The sequence below is a fragment of the Vidua chalybeata genome, chromosome 6, assembly GCF_026979565.1.
Source record: "Vidua chalybeata isolate OUT-0048 chromosome 6, bVidCha1 merged haplotype, whole genome shotgun sequence".
Lineage (NCBI taxonomy): Eukaryota > Metazoa > Chordata > Aves > Passeriformes > Viduidae > Vidua > Vidua chalybeata.
The window spans coordinates 51,452,580-51,475,686 of NC_071535.1; the positions used below are offsets into that span (position 1 = coordinate 51,452,580).

The 23,107-nt window shown below is 41.9% G+C and overlaps 1 protein-coding gene across 6 annotated transcripts in view; it reads right to left on the bottom strand.

Annotated features, from left to right (window-relative positions):
- The window catches only part of LMO1 (LIM domain only 1), a 239,377-nt gene that overhangs the window by 12,930 nt on the left and 203,340 nt on the right, over positions 1-23,107 (bottom strand). For all 6 annotated transcript variants that reach the window (XM_053946251.1, XM_053946250.1, XM_053946248.1 and 3 more), the window contains one exon: positions 2,986-3,199. In XM_053946251.1, coding sequence (XP_053802226.1) covers positions 2,986-3,191 — 206 coding nt within the window. In that variant the 5' untranslated portion in view covers positions 3,192-3,199. The remainder of the gene's footprint in view (positions 1-2,985; positions 3,200-23,107) is intronic.

Genomic DNA, 23,107 nt, shown 5'->3' on the forward strand with positions numbered 1-23,107 from the left:
CTAAAACGGTTCCTTAGCATCAGGGGAACAGATCCTAGGAGCTCAGCAGAACCCCTCAAAAAAACCCAGTATAAATTAAATTTACTTATTTGTAAAAATACAAGCCATGATAGCTGTAAAGCTGCCTAAACAGCTGAAGGCAAATTGACAACACTGTTACAGAATTAATGTTATTCCTTCCTAGCTGAGTCTTTGACAAATTTCCCAGGATATGACAATTCTACTGTTCTTCCCAACAAAAAACAGTAAAAGCTCCAATATCCTAAATTCAGATAAAGGGAAAATATTTAATGTAAAGGCCACATAAGTCTTCACAGTTTAACCATGTGGCACAAATAGCAACAGACTTCCCCCTTGTCAGGCCAGGAACTTAAGCTTAAAATGGGAGACAGAAGTGTTACAAGGCACCTTCCAGGCACAGAGACCACGTTTAACTGGTGCTGTGACAGAAGCTGCAGGGCATGGTCAAACACGAGTCCCAACTTGCCTTCCGTGGTTCATGTCATGAATTGCCCTCTCTTCACAAAGCTGGGACATGGGCCACTTTCTGCAGTCTGCAACGCCTGGCTTCTTTTCCATCTCCAGGCTTCTGGTGTGCCCCAAAAAATTCACATTATCTAGAGGCCAGTGGGAAAATGACAGGTTAAGCTTTTCCATCTCAACGCAGCATTCTCAGGATAAACCAAGGAAAAAAATAAAGTGCTCTACAACTCCAGTGATAAAAAGAAGGTCCTTCTACACCTAACAGCATCAATACTGCTGTCCTTTGGCACTTTAACATGTCTGATTTGATGCCACACATTATTTTTGTTATGAAACTAGAATAAACCAAAATCAATACGGTGCTTATTAAATGGACAAAACATGGGGTAGCTCATAGGTCTCAAAAAGCAAATGTAAATTGGAAACACTGTCCAGCTCAGTATTTCTAGCAGGGTTCTGCAACATACAGAATAAAGCTGAATATCAATCTTCAGGGTCAAATTTAAAAAACAAACAAACAAACAAAAAATCACAAATACAACACTTTTTCAAGACCAGAAATGACAAAGTCAAGTGATAAATAATGAAGCAGAGGATGACAGATGGAGAGACCTAGATCACTTCGCAAGCTGGGTGCAAACAAGATAAAGAAAAGATAATGTATAAAGAAGATAAAGTACAAACAAATACTTCAGAAAATAATGCAGCTGTTCTTCGTGGAAAGAAAACTATTCCTGGAAGTAGCTCTCCTGAGAGATTTTGGAGGTCCCTGTGATAGGATCTAGCATGACCCAATTGTGATATTGTGATGAAAGGCTTCCTCAAAAAGGAAAGATCAAGAACTGAAATATTCTTCATTGACACATCAGAATTATGTCCACAACACAGAAAGAGTATAGCTGAGCTGAAGAAGAACAATCAAAATGCTAATTTGGGGGTGGAAATCTCTATGTTGAATTTAAACTTTCTGGAGCTCATTTTTTTTAGCTTAATACAGACAGGGTTAAGGATGCTTCCAGAGCAAGTGACTTGTGACATTAGTAAACACTCAGTTTTAAGGAAGGTACAAAAATAATTTCATTATAGTGAAGATAGTTAACTCTTTCCTTTCACACCCTTTCCATTTTTCCAAAGGCTGCTTATCTTGTCTTTTCCACCTCAGAAGTGTTCACCCTTTTCCATGCTTCTCCTCCCTCACTTAGATTTTGGGGACACACCCTATCTAACCAGATGTGCAGCTGCAAGTACTGCCTGTGTGGCAGCATTTCAGCTGGGATATTTCATGCGTATCCTGAAGATTTCAGCTCTAAAACCCTCCTGTGGGCAGGATACTTTTGTGCACTGCTGGGCTGAAGGGCAAGGTGACAGTTCCCACAAGGCAGCTGACAGACTCAGCCCTTCTGTTTGGCTCAGCGCTTAATCTCTCATCTTTAGAAGGAGAAATTTGTTTGTTCAAGTTTACAAAGGAAATATTTACTGAAGATTTTCAGAAATATGCTTTACATTGAAACACATGAAGCATCTGAGCATTGACACTAATCTAGGCAGCCCCTGAACACTGCAAGGTTAGAAGGCATTTTACCTCCCTATCATACAACAGTATGTGGGGTTTGTTTTGCTTCAGATGTTTTACTGGTTGAGCTTGGCTGGGAAATGCTATCAGTGCTTGAGGAAAAATAAAAGAAAACATACACATTAGCTGGAGATCAAGTACATTCTTCCAAAGGAAAAACAAAGCAAAACTCCAGTGTTTTGCAGTGTGACCCTCATAATAATGTTTGCATTAGGCCTGTTGTCTTATTAATATTCATTTATGTTTGCATAAAGTATTTTGCACAAAACCCCCATACACACCAGGAAAGAATCCCATGTGTTGTTATGTATTGCAGACACACACTGACAGAATGGTTCTAACTCTGTGCTAGTGATGGTCTCCACTGATTTCCTCAGACAGAAACGTTTTTTGAAGTTGATCTGTAATTTTTCAGTTTTGCTCTGTTTAGTTAGGAAAGAGACAAGAGCCCCTTGAGAGCAACCTTACTCAAGACTAGAAGTCTGTCTAAAAGCTGTGACTGAAAAGGAAAAGATAAAGGTTTGGTCAGGTCTCAGTCATTATGCAGGAGTATAGCATCAGAGATATGCAAGGAGAATTAAAGAGTTTTTCCTAACTTATTCAGCAAGCAGAGTTTGATCTTGTTGGTCCATAATAATAATAAAAAGTCACGACCCTTTTATCTTCACCAAAGGCCTCGATAGATGGTGAGGATACAAGGCCTTGTCATGGCCTTGTATCTTCACCTAAAAGCAGGATTTCACCTCCCGGACTACAAAATATGCTAAGTGCAAATAAAAAGCCCTGCTTAGACAGTAGAAGAAACTCCAGTCTCTTCTGGGCAGGGCTGGCCATGCACAAGCACACTTTGTCACATTTTTAGGAAGCCAGACAGCCGGCAGCACGCCGAGAGGCTTTGGGAAGAGCCCGCAGTACATCCCTCTATTTACCTCAGGTAATCTCTGCGGCAGAGAATGAGATTTGCTTTTGTGTAAAGAGTTGATCCAACCTCTCCAAGACGACAGTCACAGCAGGCACACTTCAGACAGTCTTCATGCCAATACTTATCCAGAGCCTTCAGCAGGTAGCGGTCCTTGATCTTTCGGTTGCAGCCGGCGCAGCCCTTCTGCTTCCCTTTGGGCTGTACGGAGAGCATCGGCACGCCTGCAAGGCAAACACAGCACTCCTTCAGAGCACATCCCAACAGCTTGGCCAGGCTGCCGGCACCCGGGGCAGGTCTGGGGGCAAACACTGCTGCTGCTGCCATTACAGGGAGCTCACAGTCAAAGAAAGCTCACATTGCATGGAGCTGACAGTCAAAGGAATCCTAGCTTCATTTGCTGTTGCAGGCTAGACACTTGCAGCTCTTTTTCCCTAAGGGCAGGACTGACACAACACACCAGACTCTTTCTAACCAACATCTCATAGCAGAATAAACAGGCTGTAATTTCAACATTTATTTTTTTCCCCTCATTACCCAGCCCCTTGTGTTGTTAATTACCAGCCACAGGCAATTAAAAAGAGCAGAGGGGCCATCATGGTATGTACCACTCTGGTTCAGCATCTGATTCAAGTTTGATGGGGAAGGGAGAGGAGTGGGTATAAAAAGATGTGGTATGCCACTGTTTTTCCTCTCTTGTGAATCCTGTGGGTGACAGAGGCCTGACTGAAAGCCAGAGCAGGCCAGGGGCTGCTCCAAAATAAATTTGATTCAAAAGCCCTTCAGAACTGCTGAGAATAAGCCCACCAGCACCCCTGTGCCACTAATAGAAGCCACATTCCTTAAGCAAAGCAGAGCTTTCCTCCTCCTCTTGTACCACTGGAGAAGGTAGCACAAAGACAGGAGTTTCATCCTTCCTGGAAACCCCTGCTGGGACTACAAAGCAGGCATGAGATAGCAGGATATGAAGTGGTGACAGCACACTCAACTCAGGAGGCTGGGGGGACTTGCTGTGTCCAGCTTTTTCCTTTTCTCCAAGCAGCCAGTGCCTGACATGGCGAGCACTGTGATGCTCGTCACCCTTCTCAGTTGAAGAGCCAGGCAGGAAAGGACTTCATGGAATCAATAGGCAAGGTGGAAAAATAAACAAGGACTGTACTGTGGGTGAGGGACAGGACAGGAAATGATGAAAGAAGAAATTAACTCACTGAGATGCCAGAATTCCATTTGCTCTAGAACCTTGATTCAATTTGTTATGATTTTTATTTTTACTGGTGTCAGTCACTAGAAATGACAATGCTGGGCCTGTAACAAGCACAGTGTGGGCTTAACCAATGCAGAGATGATGAGAAGGGACACTATGGAACAGCCAGCAGTGTCACTGGTTATATACTCTTACACAAAGTTAATCCACCCTTTCTGCAAGAAGCGCCGGATGTCCCAGAAAGCAGCAGCTTGATAATAGAATTATTAACAGTCCCTTAACCAGAGAGGACCGAGCCAGTGCCACTGCAGTAAGTGACATTTGCTGCTTTCCTTAAAAGCCAGGGTGACCTGAGAGTGGCTCATGGTCAGCACGTGTAAACCCACCACTCCCACAGCAATAATTGCTTTGTCAGAGCCCGAGCAGATGACAATAGCACTTAGGACACCCCCACACAAACAGCGAGGTATTGATCCATCTGTAATCAAAGTGGTCTCAGCAGCACAGAGACAGACCAAGTAACATTCAAAAACCCTTAAAGAACCCTCCTGCCCTCTGCTACAGCACACTCAAAACCCAAGTCTCTACAAGCAAACTTTTGATGCCAGTGACCAATCTGCAATAATTAAGTGAAAACCTGTAAGTGTATTAGACTGCCACATATGCAACCTGTAATGCTCCTGAGAGAAATTCTACAAAGCCACAGAGAAACACACACACACATTTGGAAAGAGTGACAAGACAGGGAAGCATCAGAAGTGGATTATGCTGCAGGTGCCAGAGGTCAGACTGCAGAAGTCTCATGTGCCTGGTGAGAGTTTCTTGTGAGAATGAGGGAAGTGGCCCTGTGGTTCTAGACACACCTCTGTTTGTTTGTTTGGGGTTTTTAATCCAAAATACATTTCAATAGCAAAAAGAAGCTTCCATTTTCAAGTAATTTCCATGCTCTTCCCAACTGCACTCCAGGAAAACTGCACATTGTGAGAAGAGTCTGCCTTCTTGTGAGGCAGAGAAGGGTGAGCATGTGAATTTGCATTTGCAAGCTGTGTAAGAACAGTACCAGTGATGAAAGAAAATAGTTTGCACCTATGAAAACTAGGACCTAGATGTGAGAATTGTGTTTTTAGATAGGAGCCCCAGACACCAGCAAGTCATTATTCACCCCCCCAAACAGGTTCTCTAAATGTGCACCCTTAGAGGCAGAGGAGGATTTCTCACAAGGAAGAGGGTCATCATACAATTCTTTTGCAAGGTTTGTGTAGGTAACATGAGGATCCTGCATCTGGAAAGACACAGATTCCACATAACCAGGACACCTTAAACTCAAAAGAGCTGCTGCATGGATGGGGTTTGAGAATGAGACCAGCTCTGTTGTTCAGCAATAAAAGATCCTCAGCAAGATGGGACTTCCCAAGGCCTCACTTTTGAAAGCAGTGCCCTTTCAGAGGTCCAGCTGCCCTCACCCAGCAGTGCCAGTGCAGAGGGTGCCAGTACAGCAGCAGCAGCATCATCAAGCACAAGGGCAATTGTGCAGGGATAAAACCCTGGCTGGACCATTAGGAGAGGCTGGTTTGATCATTTAGGGCAGGTGAGGAGGGTCTCCTGTGGCAAGCAGGCCTGGATAGCTGAGGGCTGACTGCAGGGGCAGTTCTTGTTCCCTCTGTGGCCCTGGCAGCCCTTGCTCTCCACAGCCATCTGAGCTCCTCGCTATTGCAAGAGCACCACTGTCTTATGAGAGGCTTCTGCAAGTAAGGGGAATGTAACACTTTGATTTGCTTCTAATAACAAGCAAAGGAAAAGATATAGATATATTTTTAAGCAGTACCTTAAGCAAGGAAGAAAGCTATGTATTTGGTCAGTGTTCAGCAGGGGGCTTTCTAATGAAAAAAGGTACCATTTCAGAGATCATATGATGTTCAAAGCTGCTATTCCCACTCAGATAATAACGAGCAAGGTCAGCCTCTGCTGGTCAGGTTCAGTGTTTTGAAATTACATTTTGGGCTGTGAGGTTTCCCTCCGACATCCCAACCAACCGGTCTGCACAGAGCACACAAGCCACTACAGAAAGTTGCAGCTGCAATTAGCTGGTGAGTTGACACAGCAGGCAAGGTGTGAAACAAAATTTCAAAAACTGCCAAACTTGATCAGCAAGGGTTCCTGGAACACTTGCCATGTCATTTTAAAGCAACAAGAGAGAAGCATCTCAGAAGCTTAACCCTTTTCACGGTTAGAGGCTTGCACAGAGAGGATGCAATCGACACCAAACCCTGCTTTCCTCCTCCTGCCTCCCCCTTCCAGCAGACCTGAAGCAGCCTGGGCTCTGCAGGCAGAAACCACCTGGGGAACTGCTCTTTCTTTTTGGTAATTTCCCCACTGCAAGACTGGGATGCTGCTTCATTTCTCTATGTCCATTTTCCCCCAGTACTTGCCTAAAAATGCCAAGATATCCAGTTCAATTTGATAAGGGGCATGTGGTGTCTCACTGGGGCTGTCAAGAAACAAAGGGGTCACCTTTGACAAATTCCACACGTGCTCTGTGGATGAGGATAAGAAAATGAGAAGGATGTTGCAGAACGAGAAAAATTACCAGCTGGATGCTCACATATTTAAATACGCGATCACAAGGGAACACTGATTATTGCCAGATTCTGAAAGTACCATCAAGTTGCTCCCTTCTCTCCTGTTGCTAGACATCCAGTGCTCTCTTTTCTTAGAAACAGTAGATGAATCCTTTCTATTTCTGGCTACCTACACTCCCTTCTTTGCCCTTTACAGCTTAATAGACTTGCTGCTGGTAAATACAAAACTAAACCCGCTCTGCGTGCTCAGAGCTCCAATACACATTAAAAAATTATAGACACCACCTCTGGACTTACTGAAATTTATGTCTGTGTCTAAAGAGGCTGTTATTGTAGTGAGTAATCCAAACTTTACCACTATTCACAGCCGGACAAACAAGCTTTAATCAGCCTGTATCTGCTCAGTCAGAGTCTTTTTGTAAAATTGTTCAGATGGCTTTATAACACAAGTGTCCACTAAGTACACCTCTAAATTTTTCTAAGCCATTTTACTGATATTTCTATTCACATGGCAATCAGCTGCAGTTCCTCTAAGGCCACTGTTCATAAAGCCTCCTTTCCAAGAGAGCCTGGGAACTTTTCATAAATGGCAGACCTTTTAAATAACAGTTATCTGCACTGGTCCTACGGCGCACGGCTCTGCAGTGCTCTGGTCTGCAGCAGAGCTAGAGGTCCCCTCTGAAAGCAGGGAAGTTCACCACCTAATTTCTCTAATGCAACTCTAAAGGTTAATTGGTCTGAAAGAGTAATGGGGAACTGCTAGCTAATGATATATGCCTCAAGGCTTTGCAGCTTGCCTGTATTTTATACAGTCAAGTCCAAAGCATAAAACACAGGTGATATCACCAGGACTTTACAGACCCCCTCCAGTTCATCCCCTCAGCCCTCGCCTACACCCACATGTGTGGGGAGAAGGCAGCAGGAGCTGGAGGCAGCTCTGTTCCACCTGCATTTTCATGCCTTATTAGAGGGGGCTCGGAGAAGTGTGTGGCTGCACTCCTCATTACCTCTGCGGAGAACTAAAAACAACCCTAATGAGGAGAGCCTGAGCGTACAGTACGGGCTGGGAGGAGGGACGTCCTCCCACTCTCCCCAAGGAATCCGGCCAAAATCTTCAATTTGCCATTTATGACAGCTAATTAGTTATTCTATTCAAAATCTTTGCTTTAAATAAAAGAACTAATTATACACAAAGGTCAGTCCCCCACCTCCTGTGAAGCACACATAATTGGCTTATTTCCCCAACATTGTGTGTATGTTTTACACAATGCTTTCAGGCAGATGGCTTTAACTCTTTCCCTCGACAAGTTTTTTGGTGTTGGCTTTTTTGTTGTTGTTGTTGGGGCTTTTGTTTGTTTGGGGTTTTGTGGTTATTGTTGCTGTTATTTTGTTTTTCTTTTTTTAAAACCCCAAAACTTTTCCTCAGAACAGCTACTTTAACAGTAAAAGCTGGTTCAACAACAAAGCAAATAACTATGCACACACACACACAAAATACTTCTACTCTCCAAAAGGTTTGTGACAATCACTCCCTGTTGGTACAGCACCTTGCACAACACAGCACTGGAATTATGTTTTTATTCTCCAGCACAAATTCTTCCTTGAGCAGTGCCTTCAGACACTGCTACCACATTTCTGAACCTTCTTCTGCCAAACACCACAGTTATTGAATAAAAATTTATTTTACCCTTGTTATTTTTTTATTATTTGTAATATTTTTAAGACTTTTTTTTAATTATATAAGTGGTTATTATAAGGATGCAGTATTCCAGTGCTAAAAGCAATTCTGGTTTAAAGACGAGGGGTTTGGCAGTCAGGCAACTGAGTCTGAGTTTCAGAGTTCCACTTGAGAGAAAAAATGTTTATTTCTAGCATCAACACCCTTTAAATGAACTGACCTCCTTTTGCCTGCTAACAAAACCCCCAGCATTGGCTGCAAAAGATGAAAAAGTAACTGAAGAGTAGGAGTAATCTTATTAACTCCTGTCTCATCACAATAAATAGGCTGCAGTCTTATGTCTTTTATCAGAGGATCTGATACCACTTAAAAGCATTAGAGGCCTGCATCACCCATTTAAGTAAATGCAGACAGTCATTGCCAAAAAGATGCAGTGAATTTCATTCCCTTAAAAAGAAACTCACTTTGTGTTCCCAGTATTGTATTACTCACCTTCTATGAATATTGCACCCTGTGAAACAAGTCAGACCTTGCAGCGAATGGAGAGTGGGCTGTCTTGGGCATCTTCACCAAGAATTTCATCAGAAGAATTACAGCCAGCAAGGTGAAACTCATCATGTCATTCTGTATATCCAATTAAAACGTTACATTTGGAACACCAAGTACTTGCAACTAAATGCTTATGAGTAAGCCTTAGACCATTCATCAAAATTATTCAATGAGAAACCACAATCTTTTTTCATTGCCCGTTTCAAGCTGCAATATGCAGCTGGTGATTTTTACAGTGGCTTTAGCAATTCATTTGGGGTATTCTTTCTTCTGAATCATTACTGAACAGATTTCCCAAGCATGGCAAAAAAGCAGTTGGAGAGGGCAGTTAGTGGGAGAAACAATATTTTGATCACCACTTCTATTTTGACTGTTCTAAGTCCTCTGCCCAATAACACAGCAACTTTTTTTGTCCATATACTTCAGGACAAGCTGTAGAGAAATATCTTTTAGAGTCTAGTGTCTTCTGGCAGTTTCAGCTACCTAAAAGCGACCCAAAGCTTCAAGAGTGGCTTAAACTCCCCTTCAATCTCATATGTAGGGATCCTGTTTTCAAGCCATTTGCTCAGATAGACCAACATATCCAAAATAATTATTTGGCATCATTTGAATCTGTACCAACATAGGTCCTGATTCAGGACATGAGGTTTAGGGTTAGAATCCAGACTTTCATTTTCCCCAGAAGTTTTGAGTCTGCCAGTACCTGCTTTTAGCCTCTCAGTTACAGAGTTTCTCTTACCAGAGGCCAACCTGTAGCTATAAAGAAACACATGGCAGCAGGACTAAACACAAAGCATAATAATTGTTGCTGCAAGACAGTTTCTATAAATCATTTCAGGAAGCAATGTTTTCCCTGTGCTCATAAAATGTGTTTGTTTGAGCTTTAATTTTTCGTAATTGGCACATGTCCAAAGTTTATTCTTAGCACATCCAGTATTTCAGTAAAATCCATTTTTACTGTTTGAAGCCCTGGAAGCAGTACAAAGACATGCAGATTTCTTCTACTTTCAACCTAATCTGAGAACATTCTGAGAAGTTTTCTCCATTAGTCACAATTTAGCATACTGCAGTCTGGCAAAGGTCCAGATTTCAGGTGGCCACCTCCCTCCTTCAGTGTCTGTAGTAGAAAAAAGTCTGGCAATGGAGTGACTACCCTCAAACCACCTTTCCAGCAGTATGAGAAAAAAAACCACTATTAGGGATGACTGGCCTGAAATTCATCCCATATTCCTCAATATTCCATTAATCTGCAGATGACCATTGAAAAGACACTAACCTCAAAAGCTGTCTATTTAGTGGGTTTGTGTGTCAGAGCCAAGTAGTGGCAAAAGAGTCTCCGAGTCAAATGGTCACAAAGGTAAGAACTCATACCTGACTTTTCAGCTCTTGTAAGAATAACCTGTGTACCAAAATTAAATACAAGGCAGGGTTTGTTTCCCTTCCCTTTTTCAACAGGCAAGAAAATCAAATGGAAAAACCTTCTATCAAGTTAAGTATCCCAAAGAGTGTTCAAGAAGTAAAAACTCCTCAGTTATTTCATGCTGATGTGTGATGCTACCCAATGCTCACCTCCCAGGTACAATGGCCTGTTTAACATTCTGAGGTTTTGAGACGTGCGGTGCAGCAGTGCACAGGTTTAGCAGTGAAACATTAACATCACCCTGACAGATCTGGCATGCTATACATGTGAATATTTTAAGGAGAATAGAACTATATCACTGCACAATCACCATCAGCTTTTCTTCTGCCTCTTTGCAGACATACACAATGTCAACCTAAGCTTTCGGCAACCTTAATAGAATTTCAGTGCCCACTGCCAAATGGCCATTTGATGCTCTGCTCTGTGTACACTGATGAAGCAATCTGTCACAGCCCTTAATGCAGGCAATGATGACTATCCAATCTAAAGCTTTCACAGGCTTATAGAAATTTCTCAAGACTTTTGGAGCCTACAATAATTTGCACAATACCACAAAAGAATTTGGAATCCTGGTGCACTCTGTATTTAATGAAATATGAATATACTCCTTTAAATGTTTCTAGAAGAAATCCTACTCAGGCCAAAAGCACATTTTATACCATAAATCACCAGAAAGTTGCATTGGCAACTCTGAAATAGAAAATACTATTTCAGTATACGATTGCAAGTTACTGTAGTGTGAATATAACAGCCCCTCCTGCCCTGTCCAAACTTACTGCCAAGGCAAGCACTGATGTTCATGCCCTGCACAAGATTAGTGTAATAAATATACTAGGACTAAAATTTATTTTAATATAAGAGGCAAGGAGAGATTTGCCTATGGGGAATACAGAGGGAATCTATCTGCTTAATGCAAACTGTGTAAGAGATACAATTGCTGTTGACTGACCTTCCAGAAGTCATGAAATACACTTCCCCAGTGACTTAGAAAGATACAGTTATCCGCCAAACCTATCCTCTTCTTCCTTTCCTAGCAAAACCAGAGCAACCCATTTCTATTAAAAGTTGAAAGGAGAAGGGCAAGCTATTTCCTTGTCTTGTCGAAAGGAAAAAACACAATAGACAGTCCTTTGCAGGACCATTTGCATGCTGAGCTGTCAGACCATGCACTTTCCATTAAAGAGATAGCATCCCTTTTCATAAGTCCATTTGGGATCCATTTTAGTGTTATCTAAAAATCAAATCTACATGGTAATCCTTTTAATGTACTCTTGACTTTTAAAAACAGCTTTATGTTCCTTCAGGAAATGTTTTAAGCCATTACTTAGTAATTATTATTCACCCATGAAAACACTGATCTTTTACAATATATAATCGGTTTGCTGACTTAAAAAATAAAGCAGACTAGAATTTTGTCTCATGAAAGTAGCAAAGGATAACCAAGGTTAAGAGAACATCCCATGTCTTCCCCCCCCCCCCGCCCCCAATTATATCTAAGTGGTGTGTTTTTCCTGTTGTATGAGTGAGGCTGAGGTGGTCATAGTTCCAAGTGCCTGTGTGTGGAGACTCTCAGTCTCAGTCTGTGAGCACTGGTGAGCACTGTGCAAGTTAACCAATAAATAAATACTGATTTAGGAAGTGGAATTTGCATCATTGTAGATGCAAATAATACCCTAACCTTTTGCAAGCCCTGAAGTTTTGAGTGATGCTACACAACCTTCTGAAAGGCTGTGGAATTTGTGGAGCTACTTTGATAAGCTTCAGGTGCACAAGAACAAGTCTCAGAAGAAGTGTCAAAAATGGTTCACATCTAGTGCAGCTTTACTGGATTTTATCCACAGCAGCACTCAACATAAGAATGCTCAGTCAGACTCCAGGGGCTTGAAACTACCTTGAAAGCCCAACTATCATCTCCTGCAGGATTTGCCTTGCTCCTTTCCAAACTCCTTGACACACCCAGAGGTGGTTGGGAGGCAGAGGAGAGTTTGAGTGAAACGGAGATCCAGAACTGCCTTGTCCTTTGCAGCAGAAGCCAGAAAGAGGAGTAGAGTGCATTTTGCTCAGGTATAGCTGCTGTCTGAGAAGGACCAGACAAAAGCCCATGACTTACACAGTCACTTGACTACACAAGGTTCCTGGATAACCTGGCCTTGAAAGCAGTTTGAGAAAGACCCAAGATGTTTAAACAAAGTATAGCCCACCAACAACCATTCCTTCCTCTCCCAGTGCTGACCCCAGAGAGCACAATGCCCTTCATGATGGCTCTGGTAAAGCAGTTTAATATTTCAAAACTAGATAAAGGGCAGGGTGATGTTTGTCAGAAAGAATTTCCTGTACCTTGCAAATAATACCAACCAAAGTTATTCTCTTAATGCCATGAAGATAGAGAAGGCAGAGAAAACAGAGGCTAAATACTTCATTACTTCTGTTCTTCTGTTTACTGAGGTCTGACTTAAGCCTTACTGAGCCACAGTTTGCTTGCACAATCAGATTTTACTCTACCTCATTTTGGCACTGCAATTAGGACAGAGAAAGTTCCACCCCTGGACATTTCCCCTTTCATTCCCAGGAAAAGGTATGCAGCCCCCAGTGCAAGGCTGATCATTAAATATTTGTTACAGCCGCAGTTGGCTAGTAACGATATGCCTCAATTTAATTTTTATTATTCACTTCTGATTAAGTCAGGGCTCACAAGCCACAGCTGGCCATTAATGCCACCCTTCTTTACAAGAAAATATGCTGATAAGAATGAAAAGTGGTTCTTTGGCTGTTGTATACTCATTCTATAATGAGCTCCTTTGAGGTGACGTATAGAGGCAGGATTTGAGCATTATTACCCTGGACAACAGCAAAGACACAAGTAGAATTGTAAGACTTTTTTCTTTTGTTCTTTTTTTTTTTTTTTTTCATGTCCAAGCAAGGCTTTGAAAACCTTGCTGTAATTCATATATTCCAGAATAAAGTGAGCACTTTATTTTACGGGTTTGGGGCAAGTTAGCATGACATTTAGTTTGCATTAAAGCATCCTAGAAGTCATACGAAGTACATCATAACAGAGAATATTGTACTTTATTAAGTATTCAGGAGCATCACAGTATTCAGAATATGGATGAGAAGCTGGAATTGCACAAGACATTCCTCCTCTTACGACTGACCACTGAGTTGAATTCAAGCTGATCCTGAGGGAGCCATTTTCATTAACCTACTGTAGCTCTCTAATCCTATTCCTTGAATTTCAGACCACCACCACTAAAAGAATTTATGACCTGTTGCCTGCACTTTGGATGGTGCTCACACTTCACTCTTTTCCTCAATGCATCCTGCTCCTCTGGATCATTACCAGTGCTTCATGCAGCAACCCCTTAAAGTGGAAGCCTGCTCTTCAATTCAGTTCTTCATACTCCATTTAATTCTCACCAACATACGTGAAGATGGTGATGGTTACACTTGGCCAGAAACAATGAAAAAACATAATAATCATATGACTCAACCCAATGTGCAGAACTGAAAGTCTCCTGAAATATACCTCCTGAAGTCTGGCCTGGATAGGTAGCTACTAATGCTTTGCCTGAAACCTCAAACAAAAAAGAAATTCTAAACCACTAACCTTCAGCTCCAAAAACTGCCACATTTCCGGGCCAAAAAACTTACTGAGCAGCTTTTCCTCCGCTCCATTTCCGCGGGAGTGTCTGCCGTGTGATTTGCTCAGTTTTTGCCCACCTCATCATGAGACTCCTGACTGCTGAAAAGGAACTCCTTCACTGAACTAATGAAATAAGGAGTCTTAAGTGCCCTGCAATCCTTTTTAGAAAAGGCTATATCTCCAGATGAGTCTCAATTTCACAGCATCAGGGAACCGTGTGCCAATGCACTGAACCGGAACACCAGGGCTAGCAGGAGTTGCAGACAACAATGCTAACATCAGGGTTATTTTAGATTAGAGCACTTCCAAATCAATTTTGGATTTAAACTTTTAAATGCACTCTCCAGAAGGAATCTGCACTGACTGAGTATTTCCAAGGCTGATTTTCTAAGCTTGAAGGAAACTCATTCTTATCTAAGAAAAAGATGCAACTAACCTTTGCCACAAAGGCTGGGTCACAGCTAGAAAATGAGGCAGACAACAGTCCTAGAAAGGAATAAACTGCCTAACGACACATCTGTAAAACTGCTAACAAAAACAACAACAAAAAAAGCCATACTGATTCTGTTGGGAAGTGATTTTAACTGAGGCCAGAGGTTGTCAGGGTATTTGGAATCCAGGGCACTTCTGCTGCTGAGGTACCCCATCTCCCACAAGCAGTCCCATTCCAGCAGGGGTAAGGGATGTCCAGGAGAGCAGGGCTGCACTCCAGAACAGGTATCATGCTGCAGTGGGATAGAGGAAAAGCTGAACAGTCACAGCTTGATGGCAGTTTTTTTCCAGACTGAAACTCCTGCCGAATTAAGACAGATCCTCAGCACTCCACAGAAAAGTGGTTGTGATGAGAGAAGAGAATTTGTAAGACAGATGGGAGAGTTAAGGTTAAAGTTCAGACCAGAAGCAATTAAGACTGCTAAGAGTGCTCTGCAACTTGACACAGGTTTGCTTTGTATTCAGAACTTTTCACTAGCATTAAGCATCTTAACTTGTGTATAGAGAGATTATAATTAAAACCTGACAAGCTTAAATTAGCCATTTAGAAAAGGTTCTCCAGAAAGCTTTTAAAGTAGACTAAACATATCTATTAAAATGGAAGAAAGGGGAAAAAAAAATCAGAGCCATTTTCAGTTACAATAGTTTTCCCTACCTAGATATTTCAAGAGATTAGACAAATTTGAAATCAAAGTTCTGCAACTGTCCAAAGCCACTTAACAGGGGGGAGAGAGAGGAAGTGTGGCAATTAGAAAAACCTTTAAAACTCCCTCTATTTAATAGCCACAATCCTCTGGATGAACATAAGCACCCCAGAAACCCCATTAAAAAAAGTTAAGAAAAAAAAAGCGAGAGAGAGAGAGAGACAGAGAGAGAGGGGGGGAAAAAGAGATCCTTATTTCCCTTTGGGATTTCAAGCACTTCAGGGAGTGCTCTATTATGGTTCCCCAGGGATGGGGGAATTATGTCAATCTGCCACAAGGTGGGCAGTTAGTGAGGGAGGCAGCCTGGAAACTGGCTTTCACTAGGCCATTTCAATTAAAGCATAGGGAGCATTTTCACCTCACTCTGGCTATTTAGATTAATTCCTAGTGTTTCAATGCTATACAATTTTTCTACGAGTTCAAGAAACTGAATCTAAAGAAAATTTGCTCTGTATCAAAGAAAGGAACACATCCACCAGTGCCAAATGACAGCAGGTAATTTATTCCCCCTTCGAAAGAAAAAAGCTACATATACATTGACATTTCAAGAAAAAGTTCACAGACTATAAGTATCTATTAATCAGGTTTTGAAAATATAAGTCATTAAGGGCAAAGCTGCTGCAAAGTCCACCTTATTACTTCCAAATCATTTATTCTTTCTTACCTGCCTCGCTTGTTCATAAAACAGATGCAGTCCTGGAGAAATATGGCTGGACATCTAGCTGAGACACAAGATCCAAGGCTTGGTTTCCCAGCACACGCATTCAACCCTGCCATGCCCTCCTCTACTGCCCAGGCCAAGCAAGCAATCCCAGCTGGCTCTCGGCACACTTCTAGGTAAGGAAACACATTCAAACATTTGCTTATTGACTTAAGGAAGCTCCTACACTAACCTGTTAACCTAAGGAACAACCCTACATTACTTCTAGCTCTGATTGCTCCCAAAGCTGCATCAGCTTCTCTCAACATTTGTTTTTAAAGCTCTGGAGCAGATGTTTTACATGCATGAAGTGCATGATATAGGTATTTGGATAGGCCACAGGGTGCCCTTGTCACAACCTGTTGCACATTGAAGACTCAGAAGTTCCACGATCGCAGCAATCTGCTTTTGGGTGAGAGAGGAAGGTGGAGAGGTAGTGGAGGAACAGAAGATGGCACAAATGTGATACAAAATATGGTGCAAACATGAGTACTGTAGTTCTTCAAAGTAAGGAGACAGCCAGTGCCTGTCCCTGAGAAAAATAATCAAGTTGCAGCAGCAATGATCGCTCTAAACCCATGTTGTTTATCTGCAGCGTACATTCACTGCCTCCATATGCCAACTGTAATCCTTTTCTCCAACCTACCTCAACTCTATGACACTCCATGCAGCACCTCTTTTCAGAGGAGTCTCTAAATTATCTAAGCACAGGAAAAAAGAATGTTACTTTAAAGCAAACCATGATCTGCCAAAGCAAAGCTTGAGATGAGTAATTTGTTACTTCATGTGCTAGGAGGTTTTTTAATATTTTTTTTCCTGAGTGCCAACAATATTTGAAGTGGTGATGTGCATACAGAAATCTCAATTTACTTTGCTTCATCTTCATAGCCCACCAGTGTAGTTATTCCTGATTCACAGTGAACCAAAAATCTGATAAGGAAAACCAACACCTGCTCCAGATCGAATACTTAATGGAAGTGTGTGAATGAGGATTTCCAAAGCTCAAGATCCATTTGGGTCCTTAACTGAACTGCTTAGGAATGGGGTGTAAAAGAATAGATATCTGCATCTCAGGCACCCTAAACTCCAAGTAAAAATATCTATCCCGGTTTTGCTTATCTGTAGCAGCAATTTCACAGCAACTGCTGGGTGTGCAATTGCCACTCTGCTTTCAGAGAATTAAACAGCAGAAGACTTCTCCAGAGACTTCTCACTTCTTATGTGGGTTCAGCCTTATTTTCACTTCATTCCCAAACCTAGGGCAGCTGAAATCCATCTCCACTCCCAGGCAGGTCCAGCAGGCACACCAGAGAAGGGCAGATCCCTCTTCCCAGCACTGTAGGGGACCATCACTGTAACCTTCACTGCTTGTCCCACTGTGCCCCTGAGGACAGCTGTCTGAGGCATGGGTATTTTCCCCTGGAAGTTCCTGACAGCAATTCCTCTCCCAGGTGAAAGCCTCTGCTCCTCTCTGAGAAGAGTTTGGCTCAGTTGTCTTGAAAATCCCCAGTGGTGATATCTCCCTGTTGTTTTCTCCTCTATCTCCCAATTCCCTCAGCCCCTCTCTGTGGGTACCAGCAATAAGATGGTTCTGAAATGAACTTGCTAAGCACTTTCTAGTCTGTCAATAGGACTGCTGGCCAGCTTTGACAGACATGTATCTTGTGCTCAAAAGCTTACAGCTGATCTTTGATGTCTGGGAAGCAAAAACTTGTCACTGTTCTATGATAACACCAAAGACATGAATCAGGTACTCCAAAATATTTACTTTTATTTTAATGAGCTCCACGACAAACTATTTCTACAGCCTGGGCAACCAGAAAGCTTGATTTAAAAAAAAAAAAAAAAAAAAAAAAAAAAAAAAAAAAAAAAAAAAAATTCCAACACTGACACTGCATGCTTTTTGTCTAGAGACTCCTATATTACAGCCATAGAATTGAAGAGTGAAACGTGTCCATCTCCAGAGAGAAGTAAAGCCAACAGGCAGCACAATTTAAACAGCCAAGAAAACCAGGGGAAACCTTTCCAATGCATGAGAGCTCTGAGACATCCTCTATCTATGCAAAACAGGCACCACTTCCATGCTCGAGACCTGCCCATCCCTCTCTCCAGGACCACCCCTCAGCAATAACAACAGTTCACTGCTGCTCGAAGGTCAAGGGCTCCACCAGCCCTCCAGAGATTTGAGCTACTGGTTCCACAGTGTCTGCCAGTATCAAACCTGACACTTAGATTAGCAGTTAGTCCCCAGACATATCTAATTTCTCATTTCTTCAGTTTCTAGTGTCAAAATACACTTGCAGTACAATATGCAAAGCTCCACTGGCAATATCTTTTCTCTCTCTTCAGTTGTGGTGTGAGGAATGCCTGTTTTTTTGGGAAATAGTTGTACTTTTATGTTAATGTATTATCATACTCATAAACCCCTGAGATCATGTTTTTGTTATACAGCATCAAAAACGGTAAAGCTGCATTCCACAGTTACCATCACATTATCAGCAGACACAAAAATATTTTGGAAGTTAGCATGTAAGACAGATGCTCTGCATTATAAACACCAGAGAATGATCAGTCTTTGATATGCAGTTCATGAATGGCTTAATCACAGCTCCATTTGGTGGCTTTCCTTGAGCCAATCCACTGTAGCACTACATATCACTATGGTAAGATTTGAACAAGCAGAGGGACCTGCACACTCCTCTCCTCAGAGGCCAGTGAAGAGTTAAACCACATGGTACCACTTCTTCCCATTCTGCATGACAATATCAGAGCAAACCTATGTCCTTGCCCTTTCCACAGCCCTAATATATTAAAACTATTACTCACTTTTACTCATCATGTACAGGGTTTGCCTCATTTTTATCCTAAACTGTGCAGTGGCAATTTCCCCCAGCACTTCTGGTCCACCCAGGTCCAGCCTCACCCACCCACGAAAGGCTCCTGCCATGTCACACAAGAGCCACCCTGAGTAATTCCATGCCCAGCTGCAAGGAATTTTTAACAGGGAAGGAGACAAAATGAAGCTTAAAGGGCAGGTATTAAATCTCATCAGTCCTCTGTGTGCCAAGGCTATTAAGAAAGTTTGAAATTACAACAAATCTCTGCTTCAAAACCTACAGACCTGGTTCTCCAAGGCTACCTGTTTAAGTAGCTTGCAGACACATGCTTGTGTCATTCAAGATGCTTTTACACTTTTACACAAAAGCTGCATGAGCAGCCTGCACACAAAAGCTATTCTTGCACAGCACGTGGTGGCAGAGAACATCTTGTCCTCGTCGGCTCCACTGGGGCAAATGGGCACCAGGTTTGTTCCATTAACTACATTTCTTACATGGCTGCACTGGTTCCTTTCCCTCTACCTCTGTCTGTCAAAGGACAAGCCATCTCTGAACTCTGTGACTTTTTTATAGAACTGCCATTGGCGATATTTGAATTCCATTAATTCCAGGACAATTCTGCAGAAAAAGTCCATGTTTGGATGCAGTGCACCTTGTAAAGTGTTGAGAGAAGGAAAAGAAGCCACAGCAAAGCAGAGGCTCAGGCCACAGAAATGGCAAGAAAATATCAAATGTTGCTTTAAGTGCTGAAATATTTGTGCTTTGAAAGAAAAATGCTTTCAGGAATCCCAGCAGGAGTCATCTCTATATAAAGACTTCACTTATAAAGGGACATTTATTATTCTCAATTAATGGCATTCTGATAGACACGTTTACATTTCTATGTGTCAGACTCAGCAGAATACAAAATGACTGAAGGCCTCATATTTTGTTCTGAAAACAGCCACAAAAGGATCTAAAGGTGAGGGAAAAAAAAAAGAAAGAAAAATCCACATTTTCTAGAAGACATATGATGTCCTTTGGCTCCTTATAGTTCTGAAGCCTGGTTATCAAAATACAGATTTACACCTGCAAACAGCAAAGTAAAATGCCACTACAGCTCCTCATGAAATTAGGTGACGACCACACCGAGAGGCAGTAATAGATCTTGATCACATCCTCCCATGGATTATTTGAGAAACCTAATGTGGCAGAACACTGCAGAGTAGGTTTCTGGAAAAATGAATAGCCAGAACTCTCAAAAAAAAAATTCCCACTTTGCCAGCAAAATGCATATACTGTTACTGGATTTCAAACATCCAAAATAAAAGGAGATAGAGAATGAACACCTTCATCTTGTAAGAAAAAACAACTTGTTTTGGGGAAAATCTAGAAATAAAAAGCCACTTCAGTGACATGTTGTAACTGAAGCACCAACAAATTCTTCCCACATACACACACACCCCACAGGCTGCTGGTAGCACAGCACACACATGGCCAGGACTGACATACAAACATTTGTCACTCGTGAGCCTCCCTAGGGCTAAGAAGAAAAAGACAACATTAACTTAACCACCAGAAGGTAAGGTTCATATTTTTAAAAAAGCCAAAACAGTACAAATAAAAGTGCAGGTACTTGAGGCCCAAAGGCATTGCACTGCCCAACTCCCTGAGGCAGCAGGTCGTCTTTGTGACGTATGAGCACACGTACATCAACCATCAAATCCTTTTCCAGTCACCTCCAAATAATGTATGTATCTAGAAGAACAATTTTACTCACGTTCACTCTCCTTTCTCTGCTGGAAAGAGCTGCAGACTGTTTGCTTTACCAAAAAACTGGAACACTAGTTGGTTTTATCGTTGGGTGGGTTTGTTGTGGGTATTCTTTGCTATTTTGTTATTGTTGTATTTAAAATTAAGAATACCCCATAGAAAATTAAACCTTCCCATGAAGTTACAGAGGACTTCAAGTAAAACTGCCTAACCACCAATTCAGCTATATAAATCTACATGTTGTGGGTATTCCCACCCAATGGCCTGATGCTAGACCTGTAATAAATAATTCAGTACTCAAGTAATAGCAGCTAAATTTAGAAAGCACCCACAAAACCTACTACCATTAACTGGAGCCTTCAAGGCCCAGATTTGGTTTCTTGGGCAAGGTGGGAAATGCAATTTACTACCAAGGGGGAAGAACAAGTGTTGAAAATTAATTCGGCAATGCCTCCAAGTATGGAAGCTGTCCCTCTGCCCAGGGGACTGGGGATTTGTGGGCTCTGCCTCCACGTCCAGACTCACAGGACAAGCCTAGCCTAAAAACCCTTGAAGAGCTGGGATGCCAGCTGCTCCCAGTTTGGACTAAGCACTAGGAACCAGAAAAATCTCAGATTACAACTGCAGCTCTGACACTGATCTTACATGTGAAAATCTCTGCATTGGTGCCTTTACTGGTGACAAGGGACCAGCAATGCCGATTATTTCCAAAAGATTTCAAGTGGTCTCCTGCATTGTGAAAAAAAGCACCAAGTTGCTTTCTAAGTGTAAATGTGCTGCCAGCTGCAAAAGAATTAACATAACAGGCTACTCTTACCTTATCCTAAGATCCTTTATCAAAGACCAGGTAGATTAAAGAGATTAAACTTTCTAGAGTATTTTAAAACTTCCATAAATCCCCCCACAAATTTGCAACTTTTTTTTCCAAATAAAACCTTTGTAAACTGTGAGGTACTTTGGCAGATACAGCGTAGATGTATCTTACCAGCAAAACGGCAGTTTTCCCTCCTTCTAAATGATGGAAAGTCAATTTGCATCATAATTAAACCAAGGCCCTGTAACGTTACTTTTAGTTAAAACAGTAAACTACTATAATAAAAGTGTACCTGGGGAATATTTAAAGAAGGCACTAATGATTTCTTCCCCGGTGGTTAATAAATTCACTTCCAGATCAATTTGTTCATGATAGAAACTTGAGAGCATAAACAGTTACACAAGCACATTAGAGTGTGTCTTTCTCAGAATAAATGATTTATTACAATGATTAGCAGCACATAAACAATTTAAAATACAACTCTCTAATTAGCTTTTTGGAAGAAAAGGAGAAAAACCTTCCTGACTCCTTCTACACATTATGTTTTACTTTTCTAAGTGTGTACTTTTTAATTAAATCCAAATGTCACAAAAATCTAAAGTGTTTTATTACCATCCTGGCTAACTAAGCCATTCATGCGAACACCCATTATATTAAACCAGATGCAGGACTGAAAGTGGTTGAGGAGAGAGGAGAAAGAAAGGGGGCGAAGGCAATTACTTCTATATTTGACAAGAGATTTGTACAAATGTTTAAAGACAAGAAGATCTTTGGCAAGGTTTCTCTGTTTTATCCAGGGAGGCTGGCCAGCTAATTGCTCTTTAATATCTGCTTTCAAGTTTGAAAGCGTTGCACCAGGTTCAACTTTCCCCATCTGAAGCATAAGAAGGGGACAGGAGAAAGGCAGGAGAGCCAGTGTTCATAAAACCTTGTACAATTCACCACAAACAGCCAAAGCAAACTGTGCCTCCACCTGTAGATACACACACCCACTTCTATGCCTGGGCAGAGCAGAGGATAAAGATATGTCCTTCCTAAAAGCTTTGAGATCTCTCCCATGAGGTGGCTGACAACCAGCTCTTGCTGTTCCTGATGACCATCACTCGTCTGTGGGATGAAGGGCCACCTCCCCTTGGCAGGGTCCAGAGGGGAGGTGGGTGTGGCCAGTCATCCCAGACAGCTGTCCCACAGTCCAGGCTGGTGCCTGCAGCACAGTGAGGGACAGCAGCAGCAGAGGGCATTTCCCTCTTAGCGATGGGGAAAAGGGGAGGAAAAGGCTATAAGAGCCTTTAAAAGGGAGGAAAAGGTTATAAGAGCTGGGGGGCTGTGAGGGAGGGAAGGAGGGAGGAAAATGGAAACCCAGCCCATGAAGCCTCAGGACCACTCCACAGCACACTGTTTTACTGCTTCCTCAGCAGCCTGGTCTAAACAGGACAGATTTAGCACAGTTCAACAAAAGCTACCCATTAAAGAAAGCAGCTGTGATTATTAAAATAGGTTAGAGAAAATGGGCACGGTGCAGATAAAGCTTTTGACCTCAGCATGCAGCTCTCTCAAGAACATTTTAGCATAATTTATCTAAATTAAAAACCAAACACCAAATTCCAAAAGATCGTTTAAAAAATGCGATTAAAAAAGCAGGTCAAGGGTTGGAAATTAGTAATTACTACTACAATTAACCAAAATCAGACAGAGACACATGAATTGTGCACATTACTGCTGCTCACGTCAGAAAGGCAAATGTGAGCAGAGCGCAGAAG